This window comes from Engraulis encrasicolus, chromosome 14 (assembly GCF_034702125.1).
Source record: "Engraulis encrasicolus isolate BLACKSEA-1 chromosome 14, IST_EnEncr_1.0, whole genome shotgun sequence".
NCBI lineage: Eukaryota > Metazoa > Chordata > Actinopteri > Clupeiformes > Engraulidae > Engraulis > Engraulis encrasicolus.
In genome coordinates, this window is record NC_085870.1 from 51,573,326 (window position 1) to 51,589,535 (window position 16,210).

Sequence of the window (16,210 nt, forward strand, 5' to 3'; positions counted from 1 at the left end):
AGCAGGACAAGTAAATGACCAGATACAAAAAGAGAAAAAAGACCGTCTGAAGAAGGGTGTTTACACGAAACGTCACGGAAAAATAAAGTAAGTGAGAGCAGAAAATCCTGGTTGAAGCGGACTTTCTTTTATTTATCTCCCCAAGCTATTGTGAACATTTCCAAGTTGGACCCAGCCGTGGTTCAATCGGCTAGGCACTCGATTGCTACACCGGCGTCCTGGGTTTGATTCCGTCCCGAGGTCATTTGCCGAGCCCTTCCCGTCTCTCTCTCCCCGCTGGTTTCCTGTCTCTCTGTCTGCTACTGTCCTGTCACAATAAAGGCTTTAAAAAAATCCAAGTTGGAAAGGGTTGGGAACCCCTGCTCTAGCTCACTCCCAGTGTGTCTGTCCCGCTCAACAGGGCATCGCGGGTACGGACGTGGCCAAGGAAGCATCGGACATCATCCTGACGGACGACAACTTCAGTAGCATCGTGAAGGCGGTGATGTGGGGGCGCAACGTCTACGACAGCATCTCCAAGTTCCTGCAGTTCCAGCTCACTGTCAACGTGGTGGCCGTCATTGTGGCCTTCACCGGAGCCTGCATCACACAGGTACTGTGTGTGTGTGTGTGTGTGTGTGTGTGTGTGTGTGTGTGTGTGTGTGTGTGTGTATCCCTACAATATATCTTTCCTGTGTGTGTGTGTGTGTGTGTGTGTGTGTGTGTGTGTGTGTGTGTGTGTGTGTGTGTGTGTGTGTGTGTGTGTGTGTGTGTGTGTGTGAGAGAGAGAGAGAGAGAGAGAGAGAGAGAGAGAGAGAGAGAGAGAGAGAGAGAGAGAGAGAGAGAGAGAGAGAGAGAGAGAGAGAGAGAGAGAGAGAGAGAGAGAGAGAGAGAGAGAAAGAAATCCATGTTTGTGTGACTCACCACCTCTCCCATACACCTACCTGACACAATCCTTTCTTCGCTTATCTTTGGCATTCATTCTCTTCTCATCTTCTTGCCAGAGCTCTGCTTCTTTCCTAACCTTGTCCACTTGTCTCCTGGTTCATATTTGTGTGTCAACACAATCGTCCTTAACACTTAAGCTCTTCCCCTTGTTATTGTGTAGGCATCCAGCTGTCCAGCCACTCAAGTTAAACATTTAAGACTGGAGTGTCAAATTTCGAATGACCTGGATAGTCAAGGGACAAACTCAATATTTATTTTTTTTAAAGGACTACATTTGTGTGCAAACACGCTTAATACTAAGAATGTGCCTGCACATATTCTGTTGCATTTGAGTGTGAGCTGTTTCACTGGCCTGGGCCCACTCATATTCCTGTGATGCACAAGAGTTATTGTTGAAGAACATTTATGCTATACATTTATGGAGTATGTGGGCCAACTGTAATACGCATTTGAAATGATCTTGCGGGCCAAATGAAATGACTCAGATTTGGGCATGAGTGGACCTGAGACTGACATCCCTGATTTAAGAGGTTGCTGAGATGTCACTGAGAATTCCAGTGCAAGCTGTCTTTAGATGTAACTGGATTATTAGATATACGGCATGTCAGAATGTAGACTCAACGACATGAAATTATGGGTATACCTGATGAACAGAGCTGCATGGAGTATTCCTCCATTTAAAAGACTAAAATCAGTGTCACATCCACACTATTTTTGACACTCGTCTACACTCGTGTTTCCCCCCAGGACTCTCCCCTGAAGGCGGTGCAGATGTTGTGGGTGAACCTGATCATGGACACCTTTGCGTCTCTGGCCCTGGCTACCGAGCCGCCCACCGAGTCTCTGCTGATGAGGAAGCCATATGGCCGCGACAAGCCACTCATCTCCAGCACCATGACCAAGAACATCCTGGGACACGGAGTCTACCAGCTCACCATCATCTTCACGCTGCTATTTGTGGGTAGGTAGCCAACCAGTTGCCTGGTGGAGCAGAGAAATAACACTAATAACTTGGTTTGATATAGCGCCTCTCATGGAACCTTACCCAAGGTCGCTATACAGACTAAGTAACAACAAAGCTTGATGGCTGCGCCCCCACAGGCAGAGGTGTCAAAAGTAAAAGTGAAAATCTTTCCAACATAGGTAACTAATCTGAGTAACCAGTAGACATGTGTACTTGTCCTACGATCAGCTGGCTCTGCGCTGGTTGGATCAAGTTTGTCATGGGTTCTTGTTAAGTTTTTAGTGTTTTTCAGTAACAACACAGTCTCTCTACCTCATTAGGTACAATGGAGTAAATGGTGCAACAGCGATGCAATATCATGCGCTAGTGTTGTAATTGCACTTTGAATTTACTTTGACTTTTGACACCTCTTCCCAAAGGTGAACAAATCTTTGACATTGATAGCGGCCGCAACGCCCCGCTGCACTCCCCTCCCTCCGAGCACTACACCATCATCTTCAACACCTTCGTCATGATGCAGCTCTTCAACGAGATCAACGCCCGCAAGATCCACGGGGAGAGGAACGTCTTCGATGGAATCTTCAGAAACCCGATCTTCTGCTCTATCGTACTGGGCACCTTTGCCATTCAGGTACAGTTCAAGCATTTACAGGTAATGCTAATAGCCAAGTCTTGTTGCCATTCTGGTAGGGCATTCACAGATTAGATTTAGGCCGGCGACATGCTTGATGTGCCTTAAATTATGCATGCAACCGTGTGCAATCGAATGCATATACTTGCTTCAGGACCAATATCCACGATACTGTAGGTATCATCTAGGGGGCTATCCATGTCTGCGTATATTGTGTCTGGTGTATGTGGCTGGTTGACAAAATTCACATTGTAACACGTTCGTGCATGAAAAGTACATATCCTGCAGCAAGCATGTCGCCGGCCTTATAGCTTAGGTGCTGTTGTAACGGCGGCCAACTAGCAGAGTGTGGCGTGGAGCGTTACTAAACCTCCCTCCCTCATACAGTATAGGTAGCGCTGAGCTAGCAGACTGGTCCTTTAGCTCAGCGGTATCGTGCTGTGGCGAGTTCGAGTTCCTCAAGGGGGACGGACTTCGCGGGAACACCTCTGTTACACTGGTGCCCTGACCCGGATAGGAGTGAGGTTTAGGGGGGTGAGTGTAGCGGCCAGCTAGCAGAGTGTGGTGTGGAACGTTAGTAAACCTCCCTCCTGAAGCCTCACACAGTCTCGGTAGCGCTGAGCAATCGGACTTGTCCTTTAGCTCAGCGGTGCCATGCTGTGACTCCCATACCCGAACCAATGTGTGACTAGGAGGTGGCAAGTTCGAGACCCGAGGAGAACGGATTGTGCGGGAATACCTCAGTTACACTGTCTATAATTACACCTTTCTCTCCTACTTAGTACTGTTGACACAAGATGCGGGAGCAACATGAAGGGAGCAACATGAGGGATTTTAACAGTTTTCCACAGTTTTTTTCTGAGATGATTAAGGAGTTTTGTCTTTGTTTCTCCTGTAGATTGTGATCGTGCAGTTTGGTGGGAAGCCTTTCAGCTGCTCCCCGCTGGACCTGGAGAAGTGGATGTGGTGTGTCTTCCTGGGACTGGGAGAGCTGGTCTGGGGTCAGGTAATATACGCACCATACACTCACCTGCATAGCTACTGGAGTAGAATAGAATAGAACCAAATAAAATAGAATAGAATAGAAAAGAATAGAATAGAACAGAATGCAACAGAGCAGAACAACAGAATAGAAGAACAGAACAGAGCTGTATATTAAGAGAGTCTGGCCAACTATGGGTTCGAACGTTCAAGCTATCCCGCTATTTTGATTGGTTCTGGGCTGGTCACATGTTTTATGGACGCCATGTTCGTTCCCCACGCTCCCATTAATGAGCATTATCAGATATTTAAAAAATAACGCTTTACTATAATATTATTACATTCACAACTCCTTTGCTCCTCTTGCTGATCTCCCTACGTCGCCTGCCCCACGTCGGAGTGGATCTGGATGTCCGGATGAACAGGGCAGCGAATCTTGCCCCTCGCCTGCTATCCAGCCAGGCCATCCATCACCGCGCCAACATGTAGCTCGCAAAGCTACCTCCAAGCGCAACAGGTCCGCAGACAGCGACGGCTCGAGTCCAGAGCGCGTTTCTGATAAGCGGCTCAGGCCAGGCCATCCATCACCGCGTCAACATGTAGCTCGCAAAGTTACCTCCAAGCGCAACAGGTCTGCAGACAGCGACGGCTCGAGTCCAGAGCGCGTTTCTGATAAGCGGCTCAGAATCTCTTCTCCAACGATGGCCGCAGCAGATTGCATGGCCTCTACATCTCCAACAGCGGATAGCTTGTCAAGCCATCGGGCTACTGCGATGCCTCTGTTGGCTAATGATGCTGGTGTCGTTAGCTTGTGTAGCCCGTGTCAAACACCACCGGCGTTGTCCACGGCTGACAGCGTCCCTCAGCGTCCAGATGGTCTACAACTTCCTCCTCGCACCTCTATACACTTTAACCGCGATGTTCAATGCCCTCCTGAAATTCTCATTGTTGGTGATTCGATTGTCAGAGATCTGATTATTCCTAGTGCTATCACGTACTGTATCCCGGGAGGAAGGGTTATTGACATCTCTCATCTCATTCCGTCTCTATTGAACAGACATTCTTCCGTAAACACTGTCATTGCTCACGTGGGGACAAATGACGTCATGGCCCGGAACTCTGTGAAGCTACAGAATGAGCTGGAGACGTTATGTCTCACTGTTGAAAGCCTCGGGAAACGCTGCATAATGTCAGGCCCTATCCCACTTAGCTCCAGTAATTCAGAGCGTTTCAGCAGATTGCATAGTCTCCATACCTGGCTGAAACAATTCTGCAATCTAGCTGGTCATGATTTTATTGCTAATTTTGATATATTCTGGACCAAATCATTTTTATATAGATCTGATGGGGTGCATCCAAACAAACTGGGCCTACTAGAGCTAACCACCAACTTTATTCAGTTCATTGCTTTCAGCACACCTTGACATTCAACACAGCATGACCCAATCCAGTTCACAAACACACCCAGCTCTACCATGGGTCCTGCTGATAATTGCAGCTCTCCCTCTCCTGCTGTATCACTTGGGGATCAAACTACACAGGCAATAAGTAGCCCCTCTCATCACCTACAGATGGCCCTTCTTAATGTCAGATCACTTCGTAATAAAACATTTCTGGTACATGACATTATCACCTCCCATAAATTAAGCTGTATGTTCCTTACTGAAACATGGCTTGATACCTCAGGCAACTATGAACTTCTTGAGGCATCACCACCTGACTTTTCCTTTGCCCACTGCTCTCGTGAACATCAGAGAGGGGGGGGTGTAGCAGCCCTTTTTTCTCACATGCTTCCCTGCAAGACTGTTTCTTTTGGTCCATATGCTGCTTTTGAATATTTAGCCCTGAGGCAATCAAATAATTTACTCATTGTCACAGTCTATCGTCCACCACAATATAATGCGGGTTTTATTACTGATTTCGAGGATTTTTTATCTAATACTGTGACCAACTATGACTGTATTCTTATTTCTGGTGATTTTAATATTCATGTTGATAACATGGCTAACTCCCTGGCAATTCAGTTCACAGAGCTTTTGTCATCCTTCGAGTTCACACAACATAATGTCTGTCCCTACTCACAGCCATGGCCACACCTTAGATCTGGTCATTTCAAAAGGCTTAGACGTTCTCTATAAATGGCACCTTAGATGTTGGTTTTTTTCTGACCACCTCTGTATATATTTTAGTGTCTCCTGGCCAACGACTAGACATGTATCTGGTGTGAAAAAGGTTCTCAGACGCAGGATCAGGGAAGATACCCCAGAAAATTTTATTTTGACCTTTAATGCTGCTCGGTCATGTGACCTGAGCCAGATATCTGTGCCATCTGTCTCCCCCACCCATGGGCTCTGTTTGTGACTCTATTGTATCCCCTGTTTGCGACACCTTAGTCAAGTCTTTTAACTCTGCTGTGATGCAAACTATAAACAGTATTGCACCATTTGCATGTTAAGACTATCTCAGGAAAACGTAGGTCACCCTGGAGAACCTCACAGACAATTAACACATCTAAAAGAATCTGTCGCATTTACGAACGAAAATGGCGTAAATCTAAACTGCAGGCTGACTTTGTAAACTATAAGAATCATATTCTTATGTATAACAATGAAATCAAGAAAGCTCGAAGGCAGTACTTCTCTCAGAATCATTGCTGAAAATTCAAATAACGCTAAAATAATACTGTTCAATACCATTGATAAACTTATCAACCCTCCACTTACAATTCCTACAGAGCTCCACTCTGTAGACGAAATGCAATGAGTTTGCAACTTTTTTTTAGTGATAAAATTTTAACTATAAGGAGCAATATCATACCGTCTAATACTGATGTCAGCTACATTTCTCCCATGTCAATTTCTGCCCAGCCAAGCCCTGTCTCCCCAGTTTTTACTCCTATTCATCAAGATGAGTTAGGAGAGATAGTTCGACAGCTAGGCTCTGCTACCTCCTCCCTTCACCCTATACCTACTAAATTCCTCAAACACCTCTTCACCTCTTTACCTACTCACATTTTAAATATTCTTAATTCATCACTCCTCTCTCCTACTTTCCCTTCCTGTCTTAAAACATGCATTGGTTTACTCCTCTGTTAAAGAAACATACCCTTGATCCCTTAGCTTTTGAGAGTTATAGGCCCATTTCAAACTTACCATTTTTAGGTAAAATCCTTGAGAAGGTTGCCTACAAGCAGCTTTACTCTTATCTGTCCCACAACTCCCTTTTCGATGCCTACCAATCTGGATTCCGTGTGAATCATAGTACAGAGACTGCTTTGATCAGAGTTGTCAATGATCTTAAAATTGGCCACTGATAACCATAAAGTATCTGTTCTGGTTCTTCTAGACTTAAGTGCTGCGTTTTGACACTGTGGATTCATACGATTTTAATCCAACGACTACAAGATCAAATCGGCATTTGCGGTAGTGCCCTTGCCTGGATCACTTCTTATTTAAATGGGAGATCCTTCTCTGTCACTATTAACAATTTCTTCTCTGACTCTATGGATACCTCTCATGGGATTACCTCAGGGATCAATCCTGGGCCCTCTGCTTTTTAATTTATATATGCTACCACTTGGGCATATCATCCGGCACCATGGTCTTTCATATCACTCCTATGCAGATGATACCCAGTTGTACATTTCTTTTTCCCCTGACGACCCCAGTCCAGTAAATGACCTAATAAGTTGTGTCTCAGACATCAAAAACTGGATGGGTCAGAATTTTTTATTGTTAAACGACAGCAAGACAGAGAGATTTTAGTTGTAGGCCCCAAGGCTCGTAGAGAACATCTTTGTACGTTTTTAGCCCCCCTTCAGGTAATACCTTGTGATGATGTCAGAAATTTGGGTGTGACCCTTGATACAGATCTTAATTTTAACAAACATATAATCTGTTATCACTAAGACGGGCATTTTACCATCTGCGAAATATTACTAAAGTACGTGGCCTCTCGTCTCCTCAGGACTCTGAAAAGTTAGTTCTTGCTTTTTATCTCCAGCCGCCTTGATTACTGCAACTCCCTATATGCCGGGCTCACTAAACAGGCACTCAACAAACTCCAACTCATTCAGAATACAGCTGCCAGAATACTGACAAGAACATCCAAATTTGGACACATCACCCCAATTCTGAAATCTCTTCACTGGCTGCCTGTACAACAAAGAATACATTTTAAAATACTTCTGATCACTTTTAAAGCAGTAAATGGCTTGGCCCCTACCTACATCTCTGACATCATCCCTCCATACCATCCTACCCGTTCGTTGAGAACATCAAATAAAGGTCTTTTATGCGTCCCCAAAATTAACACCAACACTGCACATGGTGCTTTTAGTTATTGTGCCCCCTACCCTTTGGAATTCCCTCCCCCTAGAACTAAGGTCAGTGACTTCTACTCCCGCTTTTAAAAAGGGTCTTAAAACGTTTTTATTTACACAAGCTTTTGGTTGAGTTGATTTTTATTGACATTGTTTTATTTCCTAAGGGTTTTTATGTGTTTTATTTTTTACTTTGATTTTACTTTTATTCTATTTATTTTGCTCTGGGCCCTTGCAGACTATGTGTCTAGTCTAGTGTTTGGTGTTTAAAAGGTCTTATCATTGCAATGGGTTTTATTTTGTTTTATTTCTACCTATTATTATATATGTTTATATTTTCACTCAGTTTTAGTGCTGTTTTTAAATTTTCTACTTTTCCTCCTTTTAATCTTACAGCACATTGAGTCTATGTAAGCCATATGAAATGTGCTTTATAAATAAACTTGACTTGACTTGACTTGACTTATTATTATGACAAACTGTTGTGCATATGGCTGTAGTGCAGGACCGGGTCAGGAGAAAAAAAACAACATTGTTTAACTCGTGACAGAAACGGAGGATTTGGGACATACACGGATATAAACTCCCCTTTATGGAATATAAAGGTCAGAATTAATAACTGGAAAGCAGCAGATTTCTCCGTGTTGTGTGAGGTAAATGTATTTTTTCCCCTTCGATATTTGTTAACAATTAGGCTACTTTTGAAAGAAATAGTCATGATGATGGCATGCTCTCAATGCATGCTCTTTCATTTTGAAAACGAATGTTAGGTTTCTGTCATAACTTGAAATTAGCTTGTCAAATCTTAATTGCCACCTGTAATTATGCTATACTGTGAAAACATAACTTTGCCCACCAAGTTATTATTTCTGTCGCGCTAATAAGGTCCTTTCCCCCTGCGATTTAAACTCACGTCCAGTCTCATCCTATGAGCATCCAGACTCATCCTACGAGCATCCAGACTCATCCTACAGTTCTACTGTCTGCAATCGCGTGTATGCACTGCTGAGCACATCGTTGTTTTTAAACTACTAAATCTCGACACAACGTGAAACTTTGCTGCAAGTATCACCAGGGTCCCTGTACATGAACTTGACCATTGTTGTGAATATTATTTCTGTACATTACTTAAATATCGACTTTGACGTTGGCCCTACCTAGGCAACAACAACGCGGAAGTAACGCTTGAATGCACTGCTGAGCACATCAAAACTATGCTGACAAAACCCTCTTTTAAGCAAACCCCTTCTATACGAACGAACTTGTTAACGTTTGTTTTCATATGTTGGGATCTTGTTAATACTTCAACCCAAGTTTGATGGTCTATGAAGCCTTATTTGTATTTTAAATCCAGCAATTTTGACGGTATGCTGCCCATAGGGTTACACTGTAGAATCCTCGCCGTGGGGAGCGAAAATGGCGTCCATGATTCGAGTTGGCCAGACTCTCTTAATATACGGCTCTGGAACAGAACAGAACAGAACAATTATTTGAAGGGTCCCTTCATGACACATATATCATAGAATCGTTTAGTAGAGTAAGATAACCGAAACCCTGTCTACTCAATGCAAAGGAGTGTGCTCAAGGGGGCATTGTCCCCTCCTCCTTCTTCTCTTTCTGTGGCGTTTGGTGGCGCCTTGCATATTTTTATTTTATTTTGTCCAGCACCTGTGCCACTGATGTGCGCACATTCTCTGCCTTCTTGATGTATCTTACTCTACTCTATCATACGATTCTTTGCTCATATCGCTCTGCCTCTTCAGGTGATTTCCACGATCCCGAACAGCAAGCTGAGGTTCCTGAGGAGAGCTGGTCAGCTGACAAAGAAGGACGAGATGCCAGAGGAGGACATGAATGAGGACAATGAGGAGATCGATCATGCCGAGAGGGAGCTGCGCCGCGGACAGATCCTCTGGTTCCGCGGCCTCAACCGCATCCAGACTCAGGTAACATCAACGTCGCAAAGTCTGAGGCAGCGTTGTTGTTATACAAAAGCCATATGTACATGTGTTATGCTCAGGAGTTGAGATTGCCGTGTTTACTAGGCCCCACAATGTACACTAACCATCTTAAAGGCATGCCGATTTAGACCATCAAAGAAACATTTCTGCTATTTGCTTTTGCAGTTAAGTTTACTTTTTTCACTACAGGTTTAACTATAGGACAGTATAGGAGTATGGTTCTCAAAACCATAGTTAGTATGTTTAAGATATAAACCCTTATGTCTGTTGTAATGTGCCAACCAGCCGTGCTGCTTAAAATCAGCTATGGCATTGAGAAACATTCTCTAGCTTATGCATTTCTTTTATTGCCAGTGACAACTGCATGTTACTTTCAGACCTGTGGTGGAGTTTTAGTTCACTTTTTAAGACTTCAACGTCTGTCTATTTTAATTTATATTCGATGCATAAAGGTATGTATGCATTTGTTGTTGTTGCTCTAGCAGTGTAGAGAAAAGTCAATCAGTGTGTCAATGAAAGCCTCTCTACTTTCACCTCGTGGGATACAACTACAGCAACTGCAAAGAGATGCTATATCACAATGGATTACTTCAGAAGAACCTTTAAAAGAGTAAAAGACATCCCTCAGTCATTAGACCCTCTGTGTCTGTCACCCGTTCACCTGTTTACATGAGCCATCTGTTAGTGTCAACTCCTCTTTTGTCTATGTGACGTCTTGTTTTGTCTCCAACCACGGTCATATGGATTTATTATTTATATGTTGTGTCTGCCTTTCGCACCCTTCTCTCTCTCTATCTCTCTCTCTCTCTCTCTCTCTCTCTCTCTCTCTCTCTCTCTCTCTCTCTCTCTCTCTCTCTCTCTCCCTCCCTCCTCTGCCTCACTACTTCATCCCCTTTTCTGTTTGTCTGACTTTTCTGTCTCTTTCTCTCTCTCTCTCGCTCTCGTTCTCTCTCTCTCTCTCTCTCTCTCTCTCTCTCTCTCTCTCTCTCTCTCTCTCTCTCTCTCTCTCTCTCTCTCTCTCTCTCTCTCTCTCCCCACCCCACAACCCTGAGCCCCACCAATTATACATTGTGTGTGTGTGTGTGTGTGTGTTTGTCTCCTCATTCTTGCAGATCGAAGTAGTGAACACGTTCAAGAGCGGGACTTCATTTCAGGGCGCCCTGAGGCGGCAGTCCTCCACCACCAGCCAGAATCAGGATGTAACCAATGTTTCTAGCCCTAGCCATGTGTCCCTGTCCAATGCCCTTTCCTCTCCTACCAGCACCACTGCGGTTCCTGCTGGCCGTGAGTCACTCTTCTCTCTGTGCTGGTCAGAGATGCCCCCCGCCCCACTTACCCCCGCTAATGGCCAGATAACCAATAAAATCATTGGTAAAACTTCAGGAAACACTTTTGCTTATTTCTTTTTTATTTATTGGTGTGACGCGTTTCACCCATAGTGTGTCCTCAGGTTCGCTCTTTTGAACAAAAGACCAAAACTGAAGATGCAATGGGCGAAACACGTTCGCTACAAGAAATAAAAAAGGAAAACAAAGAACCGTATTCATTGTGCAGGGATTTCAGAATTTTTAGCATGGATCAATAAAATAACTCAAAATACCTCACCCCTACCCTGTCCTCACCAACACATGCAAATATTGCCACGACTTTAATAGGGAGCCCCCCAGCGCCACCCAAGGTTGAACAAAAAAACCAACATAGGGAATTCCAGAAAATATCCATGTACTCCTATTGGTTGTTTTCTGTTCAATCTTGAGCCCCATGGTAGGCCAAAATACTTATTGCTCTCTATGGGTATAGCAGTCCACTGGTAACCAGTTCCAATTCACAAATGTCCAAAAAGAACCAATAGTCGTTATTTTTCTTTAACCTTGATAATTTGACAAATACAGTTATTATTATAATAAGGTATCTCTACTCTTCTTTACCAAGTTCCCAAAGCCCACCAAAATCCACCAAAGAAAATACTATCACGAGTTAAATTGGTTTGATGTTCATATTAGCAGTAAACTGTTAAGCAGGTGGCCGGTTACTGATATTGGAGTTTCCTATACTCTGTTATTGTATATTGCCACCAACCACAATTACCCAAATCTCCTTCACCCAGAGTACCCCAATCCACCCACAAAAGCAAGTGGACACTATCACAAAGTTCTGTACAGTAGTTAAATCAGTAATTACTACCATACTGTATATTGGTTGCCACCAGACCAAAAAAAGACCAACATGTTAAAAGTTCTTACTTACATGGAGAGAATGGAGAGTCTAGCCCACCAGGTTAGTCAAAGACTAAATTTAGCTTTTCTAACCTTGAAAAAAGATGTACTATTTAATTAAAATGGATATTCACATTTTCACACATTCGGGATGTGAATTCGATTTTCAACACGTGCAGTCCAGCCAGTGTCAATAGCACTTAACCAGTGCAAGGCAGGTTGCTTCTCAACAACAGCTTTAAACATAATAATGAAGTTGCGCAGTCATGAATAAGAACAAAAGTGGACTATGTTATACTACCATATACATTACAATGGGACATTCCTACTTAAATAAATAACCCATGTAAATGTAGTGAAAGTTCTGAATAAATTTGTCGTAACAAACCCATGTTCAGTATGTGAAAGCAAACGTAACTGTAAATGGACAAAACTGAAGGCAATGTAGCCACAGATGCAATGTGTAATGGATAACCAGTTATTTCTAACTTAGTAGCTAACTTAGTTCATTCCTTTATTAGCCTCATAGCAAAAAATAAAGTCCTGTGACGTCTGCTAGATACATCGTATGGGGGCATCTTTGAGTCTGCTTATCTTCTTCTTTTGCTTCTTGTCTCTTTCTGCAGTATTTTCCTTTTTCCGATTTCCATGTTTGTTTTTCTGAATTCATCTTCTGTGGCTTGCTCTGGAGAGCGCTGTCTCAATGTCCCATGTGTTTGTCTTTCTCAGAGTGCTAGGAGCCATGGCGTACTGGCCACGTCCTAAGGAGTGAATTTCAGGTTGTGAGTCCCTCCATTGTCTGACAAAGTCAACTTGGTGTAAATTAATTCTGTAAAAAAAAAATATTTATATTATTTTTGTTTCCGAAAAACCAATTCAACTAGGCTGGGTAAACATTCAAGTATGAGCCGTCAGGTTTGTGTGAGATGAGTAGTGGTCTTTTATCCTTCTCAGTGTGTGGGTTGATGGGTTGATCTTTCGAAAGATACTAGATCTTTTATTGTTGACATGTCTTTGCTTTTTCCTCCCCTCTATCTAGCGGGGACAGGTGTGCAAAGAGCACAGAGTCTCTTCACCTCATAGTCCTGTCTTACATGTCGTCAGTAGCAGAGGGGCCCCGCATGTGCGGCCTATGTAGCGCTCTTTTTTCGTCTCGTGGCTTGGCTCTCTTTTGGCCCCGTTTTTGTTTTGGAACTTAACTGTTGCTCAGGCTAGCCTGCCGCCCGTTCATGTGGTGTCTGTCTCGATATCATTGTCCCCCATCACTCATTCAGAGTAGCTTTTTTGTGTCTTTGTTTTTGTAGCGTGAGAGCCTTGTGGCACAAAATCTATCTTGCGGCACAATGTGTTGTCCTTGTCAGAAAACACAGAGGCGTGTCATTTTTGTCTGTTTTCTGGCAGTGGATTATGATGTGGTTAGTAGATATTTTTGCATGAGTAAAATAAATCTGCTTTTAGAGATAGTGTTGGCTTTTGCTAATCCTCTTTTTCTTAATATCTTAACCAACACATACAGTGTTTATTCAGAAATAGCATTATCATGTGAAAATTAGGTGTGTGTTGAATAGGCGTAAGTGTAATGACCTAGTACCTTTAATGCTGAACCATGGTGTGGTGTCAAATTGTTTACTGGAATAAGCAGATTCTTTATTTTTAAACATAGCAGTCATGCTCTTTAAGAGTTAAAGGGAGTCATTAAGATACACCAAAAAAAAAGTTTTAACCGTCTGTAGCTGGGATTTCCACTGTTGATGAATGGTGAAAGGCAATTACTTTGTTGAAAGAAGGATATGTTTTATTGACATAGTTTGCATTCAATTAAAGCTGTTTGTTTCTTTGTAGGGGACTACTTATGAGATTGTCAAAAGTTGGGCCTATACTTGAGTGTTTACACAGATATGCATGGAATTGTTGAAAGAACAGAATCCTCATCTGTTCTCATCAAGTCTTGTGTGTATGTGTGTCTTTGTGTGGGTGTGCTTCTTTTAACCCTTACTTTTTTCTTCAGCCGTCTGTGTACCTGTATTTTTGTTCTTGTTTCAGTGTACCAACATAGTCTGGTCGTCTTTGAAGCTGCATGTTCAGTGTCATTTGGTTGAGTACTACTGTGGTCTGCTTTCATGTCTTGTGACGCCATATGTTTTGTATGAGCATCAACCTTGTTTGTTACATTTCCTTCAAAAGACCCAACCATTGCGTTTCCTTCCCTCACCCATGCCTGTGTACTCATATCGGGAGTCTTTGTGGACAGTTTTGTTTTTTTTCTTTTCCCACCCTCACCCTCTCCCTTTAACCTCCTCCTGGATCTGACTCTCCACTCTTCCTCTCAACAATTTTACCACAAGACTTCTACTTGCATGTGAATATTTTCCTTAATTAACGTGGCTTGTCTCTAGGTATACGTGGTACTGGACTATAGCATATACTGTTCTTAACAGCATCACTGTGTGTTTTTTTTTCTTGTGTGGCTTTTGAAAAGTTTCAGTTTTCCTTTTTTGAATATGGTCTCATTTTATTCTCTTCTGTTCTTTGTTTACTGACTGCAGTTCCCACCGTGTTTCAGTGCACGTGAACTGTTGAGCTATGAATGAATGCCCTCTTTTACCTTACACCTTCACTATTAACCTACATGACCGCAGAACTGTGAACCGTGATTCTTTACTATTCTCTCTCTCTCTCTCTCTCTCTCTCTCTCTCTCTCACTCTCTCTCTCTCTCTCTCTCTCTCTCTCTCTCTCTCACTCTCACTCTCTTTCTCTCACTCTCTCAGACAATGTATTGGTCCTCACCATGTTGAAAGCCGATATCAACGCTCTGTTGACTAATCATCTTGTCTTTGCTCCATCCAAACACACAGATCCGTGTCGTGAACGCTTTTCGTAGCTCCCTCTACGAAGGCTTGGAAAAACCCGAATCCCGAACCTCCATCCACAACTTCATGACGCATCCCGAGTTTAGGATAGAGGACTCCACCCCCCACCTCCCGCTTATAGACGACTCCGACCACCACCACCATCACCACGGCGAGGAGGCGCACAAGAACCTGCACCAGGCCAGCAGCCAACCGTCCTCGCCCAATAAGAACAACAACGCCATCGACAGCGGCATCAACCTCACCACCGACACCAGTAGATCAGCAGCCTCATCCAGCCCGGGAAGTCCGCTCCATAGTTTGGAAACATCCCTTTAGCCCATTCCTTCCCCTCCATCTCCTGGGAAACACACATTCACACACATACACACACAACTTATAAAAGATTCATTATGGGAGAAAAATAATAATAATGAACTATAAGAGGTCAAGCATAACAAGGCAAAAGCCACCACGACTCGTGCGAGGCACCTGCAACTGTGCTGCAGGCTGAACAAGTGATTTCAAACATTATTTCATCTTTTTTTCCTTTTTTTGTTGCGTTTTTTTCCTGTCTTTCTTGGTGGCTGTGTTGAGGAGACGCAGCAGTTACAGAACTTGAACATTATCAGAATCAAAAACTGACCACTTATTTTTTTCGTTTTTGTTTCGCTGGCAAACACAGTGACTGTAAACAATAATATTTTAAAAAGCCAGTTGACTTCGACTAATATAATTCCTCCTGCATGAATGTACATTACCCAAGTTTTTATTTAAAAAACTGTTGAAAATTTTATTTGAACTCTTTATGATTTTTGATTTGGTGGGAAGTGCCGTGGACTGCTATTTTAAGACAGATTATCCGATTCACTGGTCTGTGAGTTTTTTGTGTGGCATGTACCTAACTGTATAGATTTATTTCATGAAATAAAAGTGTATCAAGGTTGCAGGGCTCAACTTGCACAGTAGATTTGCACCTGTTGGAAAAGAAGAACCCATGAATATAGCATTTATTGAAATATGATATATAAATCTATATATCTATATATATACATACATAAATACATATATACATATGTGTATAAAACATACATATATACATATATGTATAATATAACTTAATATTATATATATATATATATATATATATATATATATATATATATATATATATATATATACATACATATATATACACACAGAGTTTATCTTTGTTTGTTGGCATGTTGCCTTGTTTCTGCTTAAATGGCTCTAAAGTAATTTAACTTATTTATGTCCTGAAGAGAATGTAAATTGTTTACAAAAACCCATAGATGCGTCCTGGTTTCTTTGTAGGGGTTTCAGATCCACACAGCAGAC

At 42.6% G+C, this 16,210-nt stretch overlaps 2 protein-coding genes across 2 annotated transcripts in view; both read left to right on the forward strand.

The window, feature by feature from the left end:
* atp2b2 (ATPase plasma membrane Ca2+ transporting 2) overlaps positions 1-12,780 on the forward strand; it is a 197,863-nt gene extending 185,083 nt beyond the window's left edge. The window contains exons 19-25 of the mRNA XM_063216071.1: positions 401-592; positions 1,675-1,888; positions 2,311-2,522; positions 3,421-3,528; positions 9,588-9,770; positions 10,898-11,069; positions 12,731-12,780. Coding sequence (XP_063072141.1) covers positions 401-592; positions 1,675-1,888; positions 2,311-2,522; positions 3,421-3,528; positions 9,588-9,770; positions 10,898-11,069; positions 12,731-12,738 — 1,089 coding nt within the window. The 3' untranslated portion in view covers positions 12,739-12,780. The remainder of the gene's footprint in view (positions 1-400; positions 593-1,674; positions 1,889-2,310; positions 2,523-3,420; positions 3,529-9,587; positions 9,771-10,897; positions 11,070-12,730) is intronic.
* Positions 12,751-15,855, forward strand: LOC134463513 (plasma membrane calcium-transporting ATPase 2-like; the record flags this gene model as incomplete). The annotated part of the gene is made up of 2 exons (XM_063216708.1): positions 12,751-12,783; positions 14,858-15,855. Coding segments are annotated over 2 exons (366 nt in total), but the record flags the coding sequence as incomplete, so codon positions are not given.
* Between the last annotated feature and the right edge of the window lie 355 nt (positions 15,856-16,210).